At 35.6% G+C, this 21,760-nt stretch overlaps 3 protein-coding genes, 1 non-coding gene and 1 pseudogene across 14 annotated transcripts; all 5 read left to right on the forward strand.

Moving 5' to 3' along the window:
• The first annotated feature begins 677 nt into the window (after positions 1–677).
• On the forward strand, positions 678–749 carry TRNAH-GUG (transfer RNA histidin (anticodon GUG)). Its single transcript has one exon. It is a non-coding gene; the product is annotated as a tRNA-His (tRNA).
• Positions 750–4,278: 3,529 nt separating this feature from the next.
• On the forward strand, positions 4,279–6,541 carry LOC103322680 (11S globulin seed storage protein Ana o 2.0101-like). The gene is made up of 3 exons (XM_008224615.2): positions 4,279–4,592; positions 5,146–5,863; positions 6,222–6,541. The coding sequence occupies exons 1-3, from the start codon at positions 4,397–4,399 to the stop codon at positions 6,373–6,375; spliced, it is 1,068 nt and encodes a 355-aa protein (XP_008222837.1). The 5' UTR covers positions 4,279–4,396; the 3' UTR covers positions 6,376–6,541.
• Positions 6,542–7,054: 513 nt separating this feature from the next.
• Positions 7,055–9,081, forward strand: LOC103322671 (glutelin type-D 1-like). The gene is made up of 3 exons (XM_008224607.3): positions 7,055–7,387; positions 7,779–8,496; positions 8,755–9,081. The coding sequence occupies exons 1-3, from the start codon at positions 7,192–7,194 to the stop codon at positions 8,906–8,908; spliced, it is 1,068 nt and encodes a 355-aa protein (XP_008222829.1). The 5' UTR covers positions 7,055–7,191; the 3' UTR covers positions 8,909–9,081.
• Positions 9,082–11,190: 2,109 nt separating this feature from the next.
• Positions 11,191–21,521, forward strand: RAD51D (DNA repair RAD51-like protein). 11 transcript variants are annotated; one of them, XM_089049503.1, is made up of 10 exons: positions 11,191–11,208; positions 18,533–18,741; positions 18,880–18,959; positions 19,071–19,186; positions 19,280–19,361; positions 19,636–19,770; positions 19,886–19,999; positions 20,085–20,172; positions 20,429–20,499; positions 20,811–21,521. In XM_089049503.1, the coding sequence occupies exons 2-10, from the start codon at positions 18,654–18,656 to the stop codon at positions 21,063–21,065; spliced, it is 1,029 nt and encodes a 342-aa protein (XP_088905629.1). In that variant the 5' UTR covers positions 11,191–11,208; positions 18,533–18,653; the 3' UTR covers positions 21,066–21,521. The 11 variants fall into 11 exon arrangements, 9 of the variants coding, with proteins under 9 accessions (XP_088905629.1, XP_088905641.1, XP_088905638.1 ...); XR_016125774.1 differs by lacking the exon at positions 11,191–11,208 and having other exon boundaries at positions 18,472–18,741; positions 20,827–20,960; positions 21,092–21,521; XM_089049521.1 differs by lacking the exon at positions 11,191–11,208 and having other exon boundaries at positions 18,472–18,741; positions 20,811–20,960; positions 21,092–21,521.
• Positions 13,273–15,947, forward strand: LOC103323812 (uncharacterized; annotated as a pseudogene).
• Positions 21,522–21,760: the final 239 nt, after the last annotated feature.

Here is a 21,760-nt window from a genome sequence, read left to right on the forward strand (position 1 = left end):
ATTGAATCTATTACGATTTAAAGAAACCTAAAGTAGATTGTAATTACAATTCAAAGAATATTTGGTTTTCTAGTTTTTTTTTTGTTTTTGAAATAAGTAATTTGGTTGCTATTCCATGTAGACTTTAATTTCACATTACTATTGAATTTGTCTGAATAACTAGAGTAGTATCCTATCCTGTGTTTTAGGGGCTGAATTCTGACCTAAATTTTATTGTTAATAGCTCAATTTCACTCCAAAATCAGGTCTTCAAATATTATGCGCTCGAGTTCTTATCAATTTTTCGATTTGGAGAATGAATTGTGAACTTCTGAAAAAAGAAATTAATTATGCTAGCTATTTGCACCCGGAAAAAAAAAACTGAAAAAAAAATAAAAATAAAAATGGTAGTTATTTTCACCCGAAGAAAAAAGAAAAAATAGTTATGCATTTTATTTCTTGTGGAAGTGTTAGATTGCTGATGTAAACCCAGTTTCTTTTGAACAAAATCACTATCGTTTGGCCAAAAAAATTGTTCAAAATGTATAAATAAATAAATTTGTTTTTTGTTTTGTTATAGGTCGGATTTTAAAGATTTGGACGTATGGACGAAAGTTGGGGACTCAGTCCACCAAAGTTTTTGGGGCCGGAAATATTTCAGATATTTAATAAGAAAGAACGCACACAACAGCAACAAAGTGGCTGTAGTTTAGTGGTAAGAATTCCACGTTGTGGCCGTGGAGACCTGGGCTCGAATCCCAGCAGCCACACACTGTTTTTAATTTTTCTTCAGCTTTTTAAGAGGTAATTCAATTTGTCTTTGGGATAAGGATTATATTGAGGAATTTACGAAAAAATATTTTCAGTGAAACTGCTAGTTGGAGGAGCTCGAGGGCAGTTTGGGCACTTTGGTTGACGACGAGAGTTCCAATACTTGCTCAAATACATTTTACCAGGTTGTTGTATGATTAGATAACCAATTGCCATTAGAGATAATTCAATTTGCACTCATACTTTTTATGTATTATTTAATTGTATTTCTCAGAATTCTATTGTATTTTGGGATGGCTGCTGGGTTTTGATTTTCCTTTAATTAGTTTTGATTTTTCAGTATATTAAAACTTAACACTGTTAAGTTTGGGGTTATTTAAGTAGGGATCCCGAGCCTCTACATTTACATGTTATGCATTTATTCGTATTTCGCAACATCTAAACCATCTACTTATCTAATATTTTAAATTATTATTTTATGAAGTATTTACAATTGACTTTAATATTTTAAATTATTTGGCTATTAAAAAGTTAAACAGTTACATATGCACACCTTGTGACATGTTTTACGGAAAATTTAACAGACAAACAGAAATGGGACATTAGCACTAAAATGAAAGTGGATGGTAAATTGCCAAAAAGGAATAAAAAAGTATTGGGGATAAGATTTCATGTGTTTGGATAAAAGGTATTCAACAAATATTATCAAACTGCGTTCAGTTAATATCTATACATTTTTTAAGAAATTCTAGTATTGCATTCATAATTTAGTAAAAAAAAATCACTAACCACAAAGGGCCATTACAATATTCGTACAAACTAGCCGGTTAATATCCATACCTAAAAATCAAGATATTCGAATAATATGACAACTCATAAAAGGAAAAAGATAATTATGATATGATCCTTGTAAAATAGAAGAAAAACAAGGTATCCCACTAAAAATAAAAAATAAATAAAAAATAAATTTGAAGATTAGCCCTATGTTCATCCATCTCCTAGTCTTTGGATTAGTACATTACCTTATTAATCAGGTCACTTCACCTCATCTCATACTGAATCTATTCCCAACTTTATTTTATCCTTTTGGTATTTCTTTATTTGCTTTTAAAAAGTCTTTTATTCTTTCCCAAATATAATTTATTTTAAACTGTTTACAAACAACATTAATGGTTTTTTATTTTTATAAAAACAAAAGTATAATTTTTTAAAAATACAAATAATAGTCTAAACTTGAAAGAGAGAGTTTCTCACACACAAACACACTACTATTGTGTCATGAGGGTTTGAACTTAAGATCACTAATCTGAAAGTCAATGTCCCTTTTTACTAAGCTAGGCCATGTTAACAAAATAACATAAATTATTAAATAAGATAAAGCATGACATTTTACCGATTCTTTTCTTTCTCTTATCTATATTTTCATTTTCCCTTATTTATCTTTTCGTTGTGAACCTATTTATTGGAGTCCATAATGAAACCCATTCCTAATTATGCAACCTTATCTAAAAGTGTTGCTATTTCCATCCACCTGTTTTATTTTCCCACCCACATTATCTTGAAAATTTTAAAGACAAATTTATCCCTTCATAAAATGACTTTTAAGGACTTATGAAAAATGATTAAAAAACAAAACAATTGCCTCGAACTTAAAATTAAAAAAAGTTAAAAAAATCCTAAGCACAAAGATCAAACGTCAAATCCAAAGCACCCCTCAACCTCTCCCTCCTATTTTATCTCCATCCTAAAACCCTAACCCCAAAAGTTTTGAGCCAAAACTACGGAATTTTTCATCAAAAACTAGAGTTTTCATGTACTCCTCCCATTTGTAGGAGAAGGCCAGCAAATCCCAATGATCAACATGGCAAAAGTCTTCTCCTCCCGCGAAACAAATCCCAATGTAATCAGATGCTCATGTTGAAAATATGTTCGATTAGTTTTGTTATGGTCGTCAAATCTCTCCAATTAGAGCAAACAATTGCTCTTTTCATCCTTTAGATTAAAAAGATAAGATTGTGTTTTTTTTAAAATTTACATTGTGGGTGGAAAGATAAGATGGATAAAAAAATAGGATAGATGGCTGGAAATATTAGGACTCTATCTAAATTGAGGTACAATTGTTATTATAACACAATCTCTATAATCAAATATGTGAACTCTCTTCTTTCCAAATAAGTTATCGCTCCTATCCTATTTATATAATAAATTGTTACATAAAAAAGAATCATATAAACTCACATAATAATAAAAACTCATATGAACGTGTAAATATAGTAACGATGAGGTATCAATTAAAAATATACAAATTTAGTTATATACCCAATCTTAGACATAGTCTTATAAAGAAACCCTATACCATTTAAAAACTATAAACACACCCAAAAAAAACCCAAAAATTGCAGCTGTCAATTTTTTTAAAATTAAATAGCTATTTTTCAGTTTATTTGTGTGTGTAAAATACCTATATTGCCTTTGTACTATGGATTTGAGAGACAAATCCAGATCAGATCTGCCAAAAACCTGCCAAAAAAAATCAAATTTGCCAAAAAACCAAATCAGATTTTATTTTCTCCTTTCTTGCTGGTGTTTTATCGATGTTAGAGCAAGAGGAGCTTCCATTGAAGCTCAATCTCAGGTCCAGCTATATTCTTCATCTATCTTCTACAATTTTCAATATTTAATCTTCATTTCTTGTTCTAAACCCATCGTGCTTATATTGATTTTTTTTTTCCGGATTGTTTGGAATCTTGAACGAACCTCAATCAAATGCTCTTAGCTCTACTCATCATCTTCAAGCTCTACTCCTCTTTCACCATGTCATTGTCGTCATCATCATCATCATCATCTTTATTGTCGTCGTCATCGTTTGGTTTAGACTTGAGATTTTTGATCTTTTGCTTCAATTATGTGTTTCTCTTCATATTTTAGTTGATTTTCGAAATGTATTTTAAGCTTTGATGATTGATTTATCCATTGTTACTATTTCAGTTATGGATCTCATTTTGTTTAACAATGTACTATGACAGAGTATTAACAATGTCCTTTTTTAACATAATAGTATTAACAATATGGGCTTTAGTTGGTCTAGTAACATGTATTAGAAATAGTAACAAGACAAACATTAATCAATACTCATATGAACGTGTAAATATAGTAACGATGAGATATCATATTAATGTTATTAAGACTATATATATATATATATATATATGACTAGAGCAATATATATATGATAAAAAATATTAAAGAAATAGAATATAGAGAACATTACAAAATAGATAGCATAGAATTTTATGCATAAAATATTGTGTAATAAAACTATAGTGTTATTATCCTAAGTTACTGGGTAGACATTTGAATTTGAACCAATCCCCTCCCATTCGGGAACATTTAATTTTCTATAAGAAGTAGAATCAAATTACCAATTTAATTACATCTTATCCGAAATTTAATCTCAATTAATGCTTTTCCAAATGAGACTGTTTAACTCTCCCCTCCCCACTCCTATATAATGTACACGCCCAACCACATGCACTTCTCATCGTCCTTCAGCTTGATCATACACTTTTAGTCATTTTTCTCTCGTTTTGGGTTTTGGGTTTTGTGATTTGGGTTTCTGGGTTCACAGAAAAATCGTTTAGAATCAATGGAGATTGATCTGTCACCAAAGTTGGCCAAGAAGGTGTACGGTGGAGATGGTGGGTCCTACTTTGCTTGGTCCCCATCTGAGCTTCCCATGCTCCGTGAAGGTAACATTGGCGCTGCCAAGCTGGCTCTTGAGAAGAATGGGTTTGCTCTCCCAAAGTACTCTGATTCTGCCCAGGTCGCTTATGTCCTCCAAGGTATCGACTTTTTTTTCTGTTTTGTTTTGTTATTGCGATTTTTATAGTGCAGAATTCTTGTTGATTGGTTCAGTTTTTCAATTCTGATTTCATTGAATGGATTTGGATTTAAAAAATTTACCCTTTTGGCTTTTGGTGCATTATAACATATATGGATTTTCATGATCTGATTGGTCTTATCTGTTTTCTTGTTTGTTTTGCTTAATTTTTGTAGATCATGAAATTAATGGAGGAGATCATGTGGGTTAAAGTGATTTGGTTGTTTGCTTTGGGAATTATGAAATTCATAGATGAAGATGTTATGATTGCATCTTTTCTTTTAAACTATTCACGCCTTTTTGTACATTATAATATATAGGTGTTTTGAATGATATTGCTTTTTATATCTGGGCTCTCAGCTCTGTTACTTTTTTTTTTCTCATATGTTTAAATTCAACTGGAAACTTCAATAAGGTGAAATTCCAAATTAGCAAATTAATAGGCTAATTGTTATGTTTTGAATTCTGTTTTTGTTTGATTTTAGTTTAACTTTGCTTTTCTTGGGTTCCTTTAGGTACTGGTGTAGTTGGGATTGTCCTCCCTGAGAAGGAGGAGAAGGTTCTTCCAGTTAAGAAGGGTGATGCTATTGCCCTCCCATTTGGAGTTGTTACTTGGTGGTACAACAAGGAGGACACTGAGTTTGTAGTCCTTTTCTTGGGTGATACTTCAAAAGCCCACAAGAGGGGTGAGTTTACTGACTTTTATTTGAATGGCTCCAATGGCATTTTCACTGGCTTCTCAACTGAGTTTGTGGGTCGAGCATGGGATTTGGAGGAGGATGTTGTGAAGACCCTTGTTAGCAAGCAATCTGCCAAGGGCATAGTTAAGGTTAGTGGAGCTAACTTGCCTGAACCAAAGAAGGAACACCGAGATGGCATGACATTGAACTGTGAAGAGGCTCCTCTGGACGTTGACATTAAGAATGGTGGAAGAGTTGTTGTGCTGAACACTAAAAACCTTCCTTTGGTTGGTGAGGTTGGGCTTGGTGCTGACCTTGTTAGGTTGGATGGAAGTGCTATGTGCTCCCCTGGATTTTCTTGTGACTCTGCCCTGCAGGTGACTTATATTGTTAGGGGCAGTGGCCGTGTCCAAGTTGTTGGAGTCGATGGTAAGAGGGTCTTGGAAACAACCATCAAAGCTGGTAATTTGTTCATCGTTCCAAGGTTCTTTGTTGTTTCAAAGATAGCTGATCCCGAAGGCTTGGAATGGTTTTCTATCATCACTACTCCCAAGTAAGTATTTTGTTCTTTACATTATCAGATATTCTTAGTGTTTCTTATATGTCTGCAATGTGCTTTTCTCTTCCCTGATTTTGATTTCATTGTTCTTGATTTACGCTCTGTTTGTTAACTTTTTCTTCATCTACATTTATTAGCTCCTCTAAAACCTTCTTAAAACCCTTTTTAGTGTTGAGCCGCACCTTGCTTGATTTTTAATTTTTCCATTCTTGTGAGGTTTCCTTAATATTCAATTGTTTCTGTATCAAAAACTGATCTTTTGGGGCAAATGTGGTCCTTGTGTTTTTTTACCAAAGTTTTTCAAAACTTGGTGTTCAACAATTTGCTGATTCATTTGTTTTCTGTGCTGCAGTCCCATATTCACCCACTTGGCTGGAAGCATTGGTGTTTGGAAGGCTTTGTCTCCTCAGGTGCTTGAGGCTGCCTTCAATGTGGATTCGGCTACAGAGAAACTTTTCCGATCGAAGAGGACTTCTGATGCAATCTTCTTCCCCCCACCCAATTAAGCTTAGTATAGAAACTTTTCCAGTCGAAGAGTACTTCTGATGCAATTTTCTTGTTTATGTTTGCTAGTTTCTTGATCCAAATAATTTAATTAGTATGGATTTGCTTTGGGGATGTAATTAAATTTTAGACTTCTATTATATACGATGAGTTTTGTGGTTTCCTCAATATTATTGATCTCACTCGGAATGTTGCCCCAAAGTATACAATATCAATATCGAATGATTAAATAATATGAGAGATGAAATAAGATAATTACAGGGTTTATTGAATTTAGGTGGATGTAAAGAGTTTGGTGGATACAACAAGATTACTTTTTCTTCTTCTTGTTTTAGGTCTCTTTTTGGAAAATGATAAACTTATCATGAATAAAAGCACTCAAAATAAAAGTAAAAAAGTTAGAGATTAGCCATATCATTCTACTTGGACATCATTTGAACTTGTTAAATCTGGTCATCCTTTTTTTTTATTTTTTATTTTTTATTTTTTGGAAATATAGAATTTGAATTTATCCCATATGCAATTAACTATTGCACTACGTTGAACTAATCTGCTTTCATCCCGTACTTCAAGAGATTATCCATTATTAGTCACATCCTATCCTATCCTAATTTTAATCCAAATTGTTGTTAATCCTTTTACTAACTCTTCTATTATCTCTCTAACACATGGCTATCCTGATAGCCATTCTCACTCCTATATATGCACACCCAAATACACCTTCTTTTCATTCACTCACGCACAGCTTGGGCATATAATTCACTATTTTCTCGTTTTGGGTTTTGGTTTTCTGGGTTGAGACTTAAAAATCGTCAAGAATGGAGATTGATCTTTCACCCAAGTTGCCCAAGAAGGTGCACGGTGGAGATGGTGGGTCCTACTTTTCTTGGTGCCCGTCTGAGCTTCCCATGCTCCGTGAAGGTAACATTGGCGCTGCCAAGCTGGCCCTTGAGAAGAACGGGTTTGCTCTCCCTCAATACTGCGATTCTGCCAAGGTCGCTTACGTCCTTCAAGGTATAATTTTGTTTTCGTTTCATGATCGGCTTGATCGTATTTATTTTTCTTGTTTGGTTGCTCATTTATTTCTGTGGGTCATGGAATTCGTAGATGAAAAGTGATTTTAACTTTAACATCAAAGAAGATCTTGAAATTGTTTCATGAATAATGATTAACTTTAAAATTAAATGAGATCACGTTTGTTTAATGTGGTATAATTGCATATTTTATTTTCTGGGATTTGTCATTATTATTATTATACCATATAGAATTTTGATGCCATTCAACTTTTTTTATTTTATTGTAATGCCCTTGTTGAAATCAATTTAGCACCTACTCTGTTATTATGAGACCTTAGGAGCTTGTGGTAATTGTTATGTTTGAACTTTGTTTTCTTGTTTTACTATAGGTAATGGTGTAGTTGGAATTGTGCTTCCTGAGAAGGAAGAGAAGATTCTTCCAGTGAAGAAGGGTGATGCCATTGCCCTCCCTTTTGGAGTTGTTACTTGGTGGTACAACAAGGAGGACACTGAATTTGTAGTTCTTTTCTTGGGTGACACTTCAAAAGCACACAAGAGGGGTGAGTTCACTTCCTTCTATCTTAATGGCTCCAATGGCATTTTCACTGGCTTCTCAACCGAGTTTGTGGGTCGAGCATGGGATTTGGAGGAGAGCATTGTCAAGACTCTCGTTGGAAAGCAATCCGGTAAGGGCATAGTCAAGCTTAGTGGAGTTAACTTACCTGAGCCAAAGAAGGAACACCGAGATGGTATGACATTGAACTGTGAAGAGGCTCCTCTGGATGTTAACATTAAGAATGGTGGAAGAGTTGTTGTTTTGAACACTAAAAACCTTCCTTTGGTTGGTGAGGTTGGACTTGGTGCTGACCTTGTTAGATTGGATGGAAGCGCTATGTGCTCCCCTGGATTTTCTTGTGACTCCGCCCTGCAGGTGACTTATATTGTTAGGGGCAGTGGCCGTGTCCAAGTTGTTGGAGTTGACGGTAAGAGGGTCTTGGAAACAACCATCAAAGCTGGTAATTTGTTCATCGTTCCTAGGTACTTCGTTGTTTCGAAGATTGCTGATCCAGATGGCTTGGAATGGTTTTCTATCATCACTACTCCCAAGTAAGTATTTGTTTCTTTACATTATCAGATGTTCTTAGTGTGTCTTGTATGTCTGCAATCTGCTTTTCTTCCATGTTTTATTGAAGCATACTCTTGCTGCTTGGAACACACACATGTAAATTTATTCCCACCACACACAGAAGGCATAATTCAGAAATATTTGGCACTTTCTTAAAAACTTTTTAGTGTAGATCTATGCTAAGTATAAAAAGTTACAACTTGGTGTTTAACATGTTGCTAACGCATATTTTGCTGCAGTCCCATATTCACCCACTTGGCTGGAAGCATTGGTTGTTGGAAGGCTTTATCTCCTCAGGTGCTCCAGGCTGCCTTCAATGTGGATGCAGATACAGAAAAACTATTCCGGTCGAAGAGGACTGCTGATGCTATCTTCTTCCCTCCACCAAAGTGAACTAGTTTAGCTTATATCTAGTTTCATGGTCCAAATAAAGGGATTTTGCAGTTAGGGATTTCTTTGGCTTTGTTTTAAAACCCTCTTCTAGGGAGATGTCATGTTAGCTATTATGGTTTAATTTTGGAACTTTCATAAATGTTAAGGGCCCGTCTGGTAACGTTTTCGGAGAATATTTTCAGAGAATGAAAATAAGAAAACAAATTTGCATTTTCAGGAAATAAAAATGCGTCTGGTAGATTAATTAGAAAACATCTTTAGAAAACAAAAACAATGAAAACGTGTCTGGTAGTACAATTGTTTTTCAGGTGTATTTTTGCTAATTTCAGTTCTAATTTTTTTTAATTCTGATATTTTTAGAGGCTAAAATTATTATAAACAATGAAAAAAATTTAAGCTCAAAAACTATCTTATCTCCTTTTTTTTCTTCTTCTTTTTCTCATTTTCTCTCTTTCCTCCTCTTTTCTTCTTCTTTTCCTTCGCATGGCTGCTTCTTTTTTCTCTTTTTCTTCCTCTTTCCTACTTTCTTCCCCTTTTCTTCTTCCTTTCCTTCCCCATGCTGTTTCTTTTTACTCCTTTTCTTCCTCTTTTCTTCTTCCTTTCTTCCCAGGCCACACCCACTCCTCCTTCCTTCCATGGCATGAATCCCATACACCCACCCATCTCTCTCTCTCTCTCTCTCTCTCTCTCTCTCTCTCTCTCTCTCTCTCTCTCTCTCTCTCTCTCTCTCTCTCTCTCGATCCACTAATTAATGGTTGTGATGGTTTGATTGGGTGATGATGGTGGTTGAGTTGAATATGTGGTGGTTCTTCTTCTTGTCTCTGTTTTTTTCTTCTTCTTCTTCCTCTGTATTTTTTTTTCTTAATTTGCAGATCTGTTTATTTTGGGTCAGAGAAGATGGGTGTTGTTCATATTGGTGGGTTTATCGGTCGTCAAGAGAGAGAGCTAGAGTTGTTGATAGGATGCATTCTTGTGTCTTCGGAAAACACTGAAAATGAAATTACTGAAAACAACTTTTTTTCATTTTCAACTTTTGTTCACAAAGTCAGATTTGTTTTCAGAAAACGTTTTGTGAGGGAAAACGAAAGCGATGCACCGAACGTGTTTTTGTGAAAAACAGGAAACAAAAACAGAAAACAAGCTCTAAAAACATTACCGAACGAGCCCTAATAGTAGTGGCTTTTGGACCTGCCATATTGCTTACAAAATCAATAACAATTTCGTACTCTTTAATTGAAGATGATTTAGCTGCATATGTGCTTTGCATGCTAGAATTCTTGAACTTGCTTGAGATGGCTTTTGGGTGTCAAAGAGCTAAATTTGTGGCTTTAGCCCACTATTGGAGATGACTTAAGTTTTCCCCAAAGGCCCCAACCTCCCATCCAGATCGATCCCTTCAGCCTTTTGTGTGCAGGGAGGCTAGAATAAGCGGGTTTTTGTGAGCTTTTATAATGAGGGGGGTCCTTAATAGCCATTCGATCTAGTGCAGAGTTATTATTGGAATGTTAGATTGAACTCTCTCACTGTAACTCCTTAACATAGACCCTCATCATAGAAGCTCCCTTCATGTTGATATACCCGGCCTCGCCCATAAGTTATGGGCCATAACAACCTCCTCACCTCCCCGAGTCTCGCCCTAATGTTGCCATTCATTTATTGTTTATTAAAATAAATAATCATGTTTTTATTATTATTAAACTTACTTTTGAATTTCTTAAATAATTTTTAATTTATTTTTGGGTTAAATACTTTTCTGATCACTGGGTTACATGAAAATTTAATTTGGTCATTGAGAAATTGTTTTAGCCAAATTGGTCAATTTGTTTTCAATTTATAGGCATTCCGTAATCTTCCATTACGTGTAGTTTTTATTTATTTATTATTTACGAAGCACATACAATTTTCTTCCTCTAATTCAATGAGATATGTTATATTGTGCTCTTAGGGTAAAAAAAAAATTGAGTTGAAATCGAAATTGTGAGGTATAAAGAAAATAAAAAAGCCAAACCAAATTAAAATGAAACCAACAACTTGGCAATATATTTTGGTGTTTAACCACCTTGATTATGTCTCCTTGCCATCCAAAATCACAATACGTTTCTCATTCAATCGATTCAAGCTTTAATATAGCATCCAATAAGTGACCTTAGACCTTGCAATTTTGATTTCAACCCAAGATTTCACTCAATTTACCCTAATAACACAAAATATCCTAACTCATTGTGTTAGAGGAAGAAAATTGAACGTGCTTCCTTAAAAAAACCAAAAAAACCAAAAAAAAAAAAAACAAAAAACAAAAACTGAACTTAACAGAAGATAGCGGAATATCTATAAATTGTATGCTTTAGGGAAACATAATAACCAATTTGGCTAAATTTTTTTCACCAAATTATATTAACCCATTGACCAAAAAGATATTTAACCCTTTATGTTTTTGGAATATTTTAATTGCTTTTAATAACAAATTGTAAAGGGTTAATTTCGATTTAGTATCTTGAACTCTTACCTTCACTCTCATTTTTAAAGATTACATAACCTATGGTTTTCAATTTTTTGCAATATGGTTTTGGCTTTAACTTTGACATCAAAATTTCAGTTAATTGCTAGCATGGCAGACATGAGTCTCACCTATTCACTTATTTCGATGTCAGTTGAAGGGTATTTTCAGGTAATTGGTGTCTTCCAACCCATGAAGAACATATTACACGCATTAATACTGAACCATTTTTTAATAGAATACCCTTCAACTGACATTAGAAGAAGTGAATAGGTGGGACCCAAGCTTGTCTCACAAGCAAATAATGGAAATTTTGACAATGAAGTTAACGCCGGAACCAGATTGCACAAAATTGAAAAGTTTAGGGTATGTAATTGTTAAAATTGAGAGAGTAGGGGCAAACGTACCTTAGAGCCCCTTTTGGTTCATGGGAAAGTAAGCTTGGGGATGAGAAATCAATTGCTTTATCATGTTTGGTAAGTTCAGGCATGGGAAATCGTTGCCTTATACATAGAAAAGTAGGAGGAAAGTGAAGCCCTCCTCCCACTTTGGGTTTTGTTTTCCTCATCATGGGAAATGTTGTGAAAATGAGCCAACATTAAATACACCTTTTTTATGACCATATTGTCCCCATTAACAGTTTAGAATAACAATATAGCATTAAATGCATTCTTTTTCTTTTTTAAAAAAAATTAATTTTATATGGGTATAATTGAAAAATTAAACAAACTTTGTTTTACATTCATATACAAACCAAAAATGTGAAAAGAAATAAAATGATATTTATTGGTTACTTTCTCAAGATTACCAAACATAGGAAATGAATCTCCATTTCCCAACCCTTGAGAAATGAAATGGGAAGTGATTTCCCTCAAATCCGTTTCGTGAGTCAAACAGGGCCTAAATGTAAGAGTTTAGGGTACTAAATTGAAATTAACCCAACTGTAAATTACTATGACCAAATGGACTAAAATTTTTCTCAGTGATGAAATTTCATACAAAATTCGGTAACAAAAAAGGTTTTTAACCCAAAAAAAAAAGTAGTAATATAATTAATAAAAAAAAGAGCCTTTTTTTTTTGGCGTGATTAGCAATAGTAGAATGAAGAAAAGTAAACTAATGCTAGAAAAGAAAAGGCTTATTTACTGTTTCACCCATTGAAACGGATAGTCGGTCTCACTATACCCTCTTAAACTAAAATTTTCTCACTTAACCCCCTGAATTTCTAAAAATTCCTGAAATTTTCTCACTTTACCACTTCAGTCCATTTCTATCCACAAAACTGTTAAGTGTGCTGACGTGGCATGGGTATTCTAGTACTTTTAGCTCCTTATCTTCTCTCTGCTCTCTCCCTCTATGCCTCTGCCCTCCCTTCTCTCTCATCCCGAACCTAACCTCCATTGCATCCCACTCCTCCTCCCTCTTCTCTCTTCTATTTTCTCTCTGCCTCTTTCTTCTCTCTACCTTTCTCTTCTCTCCCCTCCCCTCCCTAGACCCAACCCATCCCCCAACGAACCTTCATAGCATCCCAACTCCTCCCTCTGCATCTCTCTTTTCTCACGTCCATCGCACCCTACCCTATCCTTCATCTTTTTTCTTCTATATGTCTCTCACTCTCACTATCTTTGTCAAGAGAGAAGATGCGGAGTGACTGTCGAGGAGATTTTTAAAAAAAAAATTTGAGTAGTGGTGGTTTGGATGTGTTGAGTAATTCCATGGAGAGTTACATTTGGGGTGGGGGTTGGGTATGATGAGGAGATGGGAGAGAATAGAGAGACATATAGGAGAAAGAGATAGAGAGAAGAGAGAATAGTGAAGAAGGAGGAGGGGATGGGGTGGGGGTGGGGTTGGGGTGCGATGGAGGTTAGGTCTGGGAAGGGAGAGAAGAGAAAGGCAGATGGAGAGAGAGAAGATGAGGAGCTAAAATTACTAGAATGTCCATGTCATATCAGTACACTTAACGGTTTTGTGGATGGAAATGGATGAAGTGGCAAAGTGAAAAAAATTCAGCAATTTTTTAGAAATTCAGGGGATTAAGTGAGATAATTTCACTTAAAGAATGGGAAAGTGAAACCGAACGTCCATTTTAAGGGGTGAAACAATAAATAAGCCTAAAGAAAATGAAAAATGAGTTCTTTGCGACTCGGAACTGAAATAAACAGGAAAGGTCATGAGGAAGTGATGGTTGAGGGGGACTCAAGTGTTTTCGAGGAAACCCGTTCGAGGTCTGAGAGCTTCCTTCCTTCTCAACTCACGTTCATTCAAGTTTGAATATCGGCTGAGACTCTGAGATGCTGAAGATGATGACGGCAACTGCATCTTCTTATGGCAGCAGAAGTATGCCTTCTCTTCACTCTACTGTTGTTTTTCTCTTCAACGATTACTCAACCTTGTTTCATTCTCAACCCTCAAATTCGAAGCCAAATAAATCTAGAAACACCCATCCAAAGCAGTTTGGTGTGAGATACCCAACCACAGTCACAAATCTTGAGCATGCTTTCAGTGTGTTCGATGAAATGCTTCGCAAGCGTCCTTTGCCTTTGGTTTTCCGTTTCAATCAAATCTTGGGACAAGTTGCGAAGTTGAAACATCACTCGGCCGTCATCTCTATGTATAACCAAATGGGTGTGTCGGGAGTTGGACCTAGTGTTTGTACTCTAAACTATTGTCATTAATTACTATTGTCATCTCAACCAAATGGGGTTTAGTTTTTCTGTCTTGGGACAACTCTTTAAATCTTGGTTTGAACCAAGTGTATATACCTTCAACATTCTAATCAACGGCTCTCTTACCGAGAATAGAGTGGCTGAGGCTGCAGAAATTTTCAACAAAATGATGAAGACAGGTAATTGTAAGCCTAGTGTGGTTACTTTCGGCACACTAATAAAGGGTTTCTGTAGAATGGGTAACAATGGTGCAGCTATCCAATTGCTGAGGAAGATGGAAGAATAAGCTTGCAACCCTAACCTAGTTATCTATAACACGATCATAGACAGTGTTTGTAAGGATACACTAAATGTGGATGCATTGAACCTCTTCTCTGAAATGATGAGCAAAGGTATTTCCCCAAATGTCATCACCTATACATCCTTGATTCATGGGGTTTGCAGATTAGGCAAGTAGAAAGCAGCTATAAGGTTGTTGAATGAAATGGTGAGTAGAAATATCTTTCCAAATGTGCACACCTTCAGTATCTTGGTAGACACACTTTGTAAGGAGGGGATGGCTGAGGAAGCGCAAACTGTGGTCGAAAGGATGATTGAAAGAGATATTGAACCTAATACAGTTACGTACAATTCACTTATGGATGGTTACTGTTTACGAGGAGAAATGGACAAGGCGAAAAAGGTTTTTGAACTAATGCTTTGCAAGGACTCCATGACTGATGTTTGCAGTTATAACATATTGATAAACGGATATTGTAAGTGTAAAAACGTCGATAAGGCCATGATGATTTTCTTGGAAATGCCTCGTAGAGGATTGGTTTCTGATACCATTACATATACCACTCTTATAGATGGTTTCTGCAAAGTGGGGAGAATACATGATGCACAGAAGTTGTTCTCTCAAATGCAAGGTTGTGGCCTTCTTCCTGATGTTCAAACTTATGCAGTTTTACTGGATGGCCTATGTAAAACCCAACACCTTCCTATGGCGATGGAACTTTTTAGAGTGATGGAAGGAAAGAAGTTGGATATTGATATTGTGATTTACAATATTCTTATTGAAGGTTTGTGCATAGCTGGAAAATTTGAATCTGCAAAAAACTTTTTTATGATTTATCATCAAAAGGACTTCAACTTGATGTCAGGATATGTACTACAATGATTAGTGGACTTTGTAATGGAGGCCAAATTAGTGAAGCGGAAAAGTTGGTTGAAGAAATGGAAGAGAATGGATGTTCTCCAGATGATTGCACCTATAATACAATTATCCGAGGGTTTATCAATAGTAATGAGACATCAAGGGCAATGGTTTTTATTCAACAAATGGTGGAGAGGGGTTTCTCTGCATATGCATCAACAACGGAATTGATCGTTGATTTACTGTCTAAAGATGATGTAGATCCGGCTTTGTTGCCATTGATAAAAGAAACATTGTGAAGTTAATTTTGAACTTTGACACGGCTGTACCATCGGCGACCATGAATGTACTGTTCGTCTTAGTATGGTTGACGGTGCTTGAAGGTATGCCAGTGAATTATTTCTTTTGAACTCAGCTTATAGTTAGAGCAGAGTGTAATTACCTACTATTTCTTTCAGTCTCTGTTTTGAATCAAAAGAAATTCTGTGATAATTGGTCACTCGTGAAGTTGATAGAGTCAATGTTGTAGCCCAATGTTGAGACTCCTTAGTTGAATGAAGCACCAAATGAAATGCGTCAAAATTCCTTGACATTTTGCATCACCGTCCTGTTCTGTAGTTTAAAGTATTTGGAAAATTTCCTCCAACGAAGAACTTCAGAGGCACTTGGACACAAAACATTTGGAAAGCTGTTTTCATTCTTGACACGGAATTTGTACTGGAATTTGCCATTTGCCTATTGCCAATTTTTAGGTTTCTGTAGAACTAGCTGTTGCATCGCCAGAGAGCCTTTCTATGGCAGCTCCTGGAGTTGTTGTTGGAGGGTGCCTTTTGTCTTCCCTATGCGTCACATGTTCTCTGTTTCTTTATGTGTGCTCCTCCCTTACATCTGTTTTTCTCCATTAAAACTTGAAACTTAAAATTCAATTCCAAAGTGTCTCCCTCGTAATCTAACCTTATGATCGTGCCAATTAGATTGTCTATTATGTTGTTTGTTTTCTTGTATTGTTTTTGGGGAAGAGATAAAAGGCCTTCATGCACTTTGTTCAGGAGCATGAAGTCCTGATGTTCGTTGACAACAACTTTGGCTATAAATTGATGTATGTTCACAATAGATACTTGTACACAATTTCTAATCCTGCCCAAGTCTCGAGGTGATAAAATAGAAAACTGCTGTGCTATTACATTGCCACCTCCACATTCCCGTATACAACACAACAGGGAATTGAACAATTACAGAGTGAAAAAGATTTTTAGCTTTAAAAAAGAGGTGATATCAGTTGGATAATAGAGCTATATATTTTGCTCATATATATTTCAATTGATGGGTACGTACCTCTAGGTTTTTTTTTCTGTACCAACGTGCTCTCTTTCTTGGCTTGATAATCAGTTTGGTCTCACTTGATTGCTTACACTATCAACAGCTTCAGACTTTCCCACTCAATATTCAATATTCATCATCACCATTGCCTCAACACAACACCCCTCTCAGTCCAAAGGGGGCTTAACAATTTACATTTTACGCCTCATTCAGTCATTGCCATGTTTAATGAATTTTTGTTACTTGTTGCAATACTGGCTTCAGTCTTGACATGTTTTGTGTTGGAATGAGTGAGAACGTATTATTTTATGTTCAATCAACTAAGAAGTTTTAAATATGCTAACGGGGTCTAGTTTAGTTAAAAATGGTCTTGACTTGCAGACACTGGCGGATCCAGAAATTTTTGAGCGGAGGTGCAATATTGACTAAGTATGAAAATGGTTTTGGAATAATCATTTTCTCAAGATAATTTTTGTTTTATTCATATACATTAAATAAGAAAACTTGAATTTATGAGATTTTAGTATGAAGTATATATTGACTTAATGAGCCATCATTTTTAGCTTAAATCGTATTTTGCACTAAAACCGAATTTTCATATTTTGATTTGGTGAATTTGATTTTCTAGTATTTTTATTTGAATCCAAATGGGGGGTACTTCCTTATTTACATTGTAAACTTAAGTAAATGGAGTAATATAAAAATAAATAAAAGTAAAAAGACAAAGACATTTACTTAAATGTTGAAAATGGAAATAAGGTAATCTGTACACCAGTTGAGCAAAGGGGCAATTTGAAGCACCTACAATGGTTTTAAGGAGGTGCAGCACCTCCTTGCAATAGATCTGCCTCTGCTTGCAGACAAGAGGTCTCATGTTCAAATCCCCACAACTCTGTTTGTGTGTGAGAGAAATTTCATTCCCATGTAGTTTGGACTATCGTTTGTACTAAGAAAAAAGCTTTTAAGTCCCTCTCACACGAGAAACACTTACATGAAACTAGGATAACATATTTTGCTATCCCGGCCAATCACGGTATGCCATGCTTAATAAATTTTCCATGTGGAGACTGTAATTGGCAGAGGATAGCAAAACAATGATATCCGTTTCATATAAGTTTTTTGCTCCTGCGTGCAGGAGCAAACGCTTTTTTCTATCCAATCAACGAAGAAGTTTTAATAAAATTTGAAAATTAAAAATACACCATCATTCCCAATTTTCCACTCCCATTTTTGCTCAAATTTCACTTAAAATATATAAATTTTTTTATATTAAAAAAAATGTTTCTTTTTGCGTGTCCATGAAAGCAATAAAACCAATCCAAAGTAAAAGTGGAAAACTCGGCCAATTAAGGGCCAGTTTGAGATTGCTATCACTTTTAAAAAAAGTAGTAAAGTAGCTCCATGTTTAATCAATAATATTTTTAAAGTGTTGTTAGTGCAAAAAATAGTACCAAAACCATTTGATAAATTTTAAGTTATAACTGTGAATAAGAACTAAAATAGACATGATGTTGAAAATGTTATGTGCTAATCATGTGGTGGTAGTGGTGGTGGTGATGGAGGTGGTGGTGAAAGAGATGGAGGTGAAGGTGGTGGTAGAGGGGAGGTGGTGGTGGTGGGGATGGTGGTTGTGGAGGTGGAGGAGAAGGTAGCGCTGGTGGAGGTTGAAGAGGAGGTGGTAGCAGCAGTGGTGGCGATGGCGTTGTGGTGGTGTTGATGGTGGTGGCGGTGGCGGAGGAGGATGTGGTGGTAGTGGCGACGATGACAGTGGTGGTGGTGGTGGAAGTGGATGTGGAGATAGAGGTGGTGGAGTTAGATGTGGAGGTATAGGTGGCGTCATTTTTAAAAATTAATGATGATATTTTAGAAATTAAAAAAATTCATCTGTGCTTCTTTTGAAGTTTATTTAGAGTATATTTTTAAAAACTGCTGTCAAAATGTCATGCTTTAACCAAAAACTTTAGAGTGAAGCGGATTTTTGGGAGAAAAAAAAAACAAAAAACAAAAAAAAGCAATCCCAGACACCTTAATCTTCTGAACAAACGCTTTTTTCAACAGCATTGCATTGCGATTTGAGTCGAGACAAATGTGTTGTGTGGATACTGAAAGGAGAGCGTGAAAGAAATGGCACCGTTGAAAGCTTTGGAGGCAGAGTACCCAATACTCGACCCCAATTTCCAGGCCTTTTGCGCCTCTCACGGTATTTTCTCAGGTGAGTTCCATTCCATCACTTGTAAAATTTGCTTTAAACCCAATACAGTACATAAATTTCTATTTAGGGTCTCTTGGATTTTGATACCCAATAGAGAATATGAATTCAATTTTGTGTCTTATTTTCTATTTGGTGCAGTAGAAGATTTCCTCATTCATGACCTCTATGAATTAGCTGCATTTGCAGAACAACAGCCTACATCTGAGAAACTAAAGCAGGTTTTTTTTTTTTTTTCCCATAGGACTTTAATTTTTCACAGATACATGTTATGTTTTAACAAAGATACATTCACTTTAAACAATTATATCATGTTATGTTTGGGCTAGCAGGGCATTACTCAGATCCTCTCTATTATTGATACTCAGCATCAACCATGGTTGAATGGTATGGAGCTTTTAGATGATGCTCTACATAACAAGCATGTACTGTCAACTGGGTGTGAAGGGTATGCTTGGCCCAAACACTGACCTATTCCTTTCACTGCTTTTAGATTTTTAGTAATACTAAATGTAATGTTTTTCGGGTTGCCATGAACCAGAATTGATTTGTTACTTGGAGGCGGATTACGTGAGGGACAATTAACTGAACTTGTTGGGCCATCTTCTTGTGGTAAAACACAAGTAAGTAATTCACTTTGTTCAGCAATTACATAAGGTTATGATAGCAATGATTTCAAATTTTCAGTTTACATGTCACAATCTTTTATTTGGGTTTGGATGTCATTGCTTAAGTACACTGTGCTGCGCCTACTTTGTGATCACCTAAATAAAGATTTAAGCATATCACTAATTTTCTATTTATATTTGTGACAATACCGTGAGTAATTGTATGATATTTGCACAGATACTGGTAACAACAGTTCAAAAGTATATTTAAATTCTTGGTAATGTTCAGGTTTGCCTACTTGCTGCCTCAAATGTTGCAACGAAGCACATGGGTAATGTTGTATATCTGGACACAGGCAATTCTTTCTCACCCCAACGAATTGCCCAGTTTGTTGGTCATATCGCTGGCTGTGCCTTTGATGAGGTCATACCATCAGTTTAAGAGTAGAATTTTCTTTATTTTGTTTGTTTCAGTTAGCCCTTTTACTAAAGTGAACTACTGCACTCTCTGATACTATCTACATTGATTTTAACTGTAGGCTGGAAAAAGAATTTTTCAGAGTATAATGAACGGCATTGTATGCCATTCTGTGTTTGACATCTTTACAATGTTCAATGTGTTACATCGGCTAGTGATCAATTTTCCATCTCAGGTTCACATTGACAAGATGAATTTCCTTCCCATTTCTGGGTAGAGTTTCAAATTTTCCTTTTATTGAACATATGATCTGGTTCCAGCTGCAGAAAGGAGGGCAGGTCCGGTTGCTTATTGTTGATTCGATCTCTTCACTAATTACCCCGATTCTTGGGAACAGTGGTTCACAGGGTATAGATCATTGTATGCAAATCACAGTTTTCTTCAGTTTCTTGTTTGTTTCAATAATGTCTTTCCTTCTCTCTTCTCTTTTCAAGTATTTCTCTCTTCTTTCTTTTTTTAAGAAATTGTTTTTCATCCAAAGAAGGTTCACTTCAGTAGAAATGTTTTCTAATTTTCATACTTGTCCATTCATACGACTCAAAAATGTCATATGCAACTCATGAAGATGAGAGCTCATTGATTCATGCTTGTGGAATAACTGCAGGACGCGCCTTGATGATATCTGCTGGGTATATGTTAAAGAAATTAGCACATGAGCATAATGTTGCGGTACTGGTAAGTTTTCTATTGGGTACATGTTATGCACAATTCTCAGCTTAACATAATCCACAGGTGAACCACTGTCCTCTTAAAATTAACGTAGAAAAGCTGTGGTTCTATAAGGTTCATTTTGACATGTAGAAAATATAATGTTTATAAATTTCTAAAGCTCGGATCAGTTTCCATTTCCGCTTCAAGCTCATTTGGGTCTCCATCATCTTTTTGTTTATCACGACAGTAAATTTAGTTTGTAAGGGTTCATTGAATAGGTCTTTAGTTTATGCTTTCACCTTTGCAATAATTCTGTAAATGAAATAAATCTGAAGGTGACCAATCACACAGTGGGTGGGGAAAGAGGTATTCCAAAACCCGCTCTTGGACAGACCTGGAAGAGTATCCCACATGTGAGGCTTCTACTTTCTGGTGATCATGGAAACAATGTCCGGAGTATTTCAGTGCTAAGACACCCATCTATGGTAAACTTATCCACATTTATCGTGATTGCGGTGCATACACTGTTTAAACCGGATTTGCGCACAGCTTTACTACTATTACTTGTTTTCCTCCCTCCTTGCAAATAATTCGTTGTTTTTCGGTTACGGTTCAGATTAGCTGAAGAATGCTCCTGTCAAGGGGTAAACAGCTGCTCTGGCACCGAAGTCTCATAGTTAGCAATACTAATGCATCCTTATAACTTCTCATATTGTTATAATCCTTTTCCTTTTCTAGGATTCTGGCAAGGCTGCAAAGTTTTCGATTTAGAAGGAACAGCATGGTTGCTTCAATTTGTACTTGCCACTCTACACGAAAAGGTAGGAAGGGTGAACGATGTAGAAAATTGAAACTATTCCGTAATGCAACCGAAAATAGAAACAGAGAATTATAGCAATTATGGTTGATTCAAGTTGTACTTGTGTCCTACTCCTACACGAAGGTTAGGAAGAGTAAGTCATTTACAAAACTGAAGCTGCTTTGTAACACAATACTGTTAACACCTTCATAGGAGTGCTCTCTTTTATCTATTAATTTTCTTTTCCTGGGATTCTCTTTTATTCATTTATTTTTGCCTCGGAGTGCTCTCTTTTAGAGATTCTGAGAATTGGGGCTACATGTCTAGAATGCATCGTTTTTATTTTTTATTATTTATTTTTTAATGTAATAAATTTAAATTTTTACGAACTACAGGAAAACCGATTTTTTAGTGTATAGTTTGACATTCCGTAGCTGTTGTCGTTGCCGCCACCATCATCGTCACACTACTGACTACTTGGCTCTC

The sequence above is a fragment of the Prunus mume genome, linkage group LG1 (genome assembly GCF_029339155.1).
Source record: "Prunus mume cultivar Tortuosa linkage group LG1, ASM2933915v1, whole genome shotgun sequence".
In the NCBI taxonomy this organism is placed as follows: domain Eukaryota; kingdom Viridiplantae; phylum Streptophyta; class Magnoliopsida; order Rosales; family Rosaceae; genus Prunus; species Prunus mume.

Coding starts and splice junctions, on each gene's coding strand:
- RAD51D (XM_089049503.1), top strand. CDS start 18,654: ATGGCACCGTTGAAAGCTTTGGAGGCAGAGTACCCAATACTCGACCCC. Junction 19,187..19,279: donor CTGTCAACTGGGTGTGAAGG/GTATGCTTGGCC, acceptor GCCATGAACCAG/AATTGATTTGTTACTTGGAG. Junction 19,362..19,635: donor CTTCTTGTGGTAAAACACAA/GTAAGTAATTCA, acceptor GGTAATGTTCAG/GTTTGCCTACTTGCTGCCTC.
- LOC103322671 (XM_008224607.3), top strand. CDS start 7,192: ATGGAGATTGATCTTTCACCCAAGTTGCCCAAGAAGGTGCACGGTGGA. Junction 7,388..7,778: donor GGTCGCTTACGTCCTTCAAG/GTATAATTTTGT, acceptor GTTTTACTATAG/GTAATGGTGTAGTTGGAATT. Junction 8,497..8,754: donor TCTATCATCACTACTCCCAA/GTAAGTATTTGT, acceptor ATTTTGCTGCAG/TCCCATATTCACCCACTTGG.
- LOC103322680 (XM_008224615.2), top strand. CDS start 4,397: ATGGAGATTGATCTGTCACCAAAGTTGGCCAAGAAGGTGTACGGTGGA. Junction 4,593..5,145: donor GGTCGCTTATGTCCTCCAAG/GTATCGACTTTT, acceptor GGGTTCCTTTAG/GTACTGGTGTAGTTGGGATT. Junction 5,864..6,221: donor TCTATCATCACTACTCCCAA/GTAAGTATTTTG, acceptor TCTGTGCTGCAG/TCCCATATTCACCCACTTGG.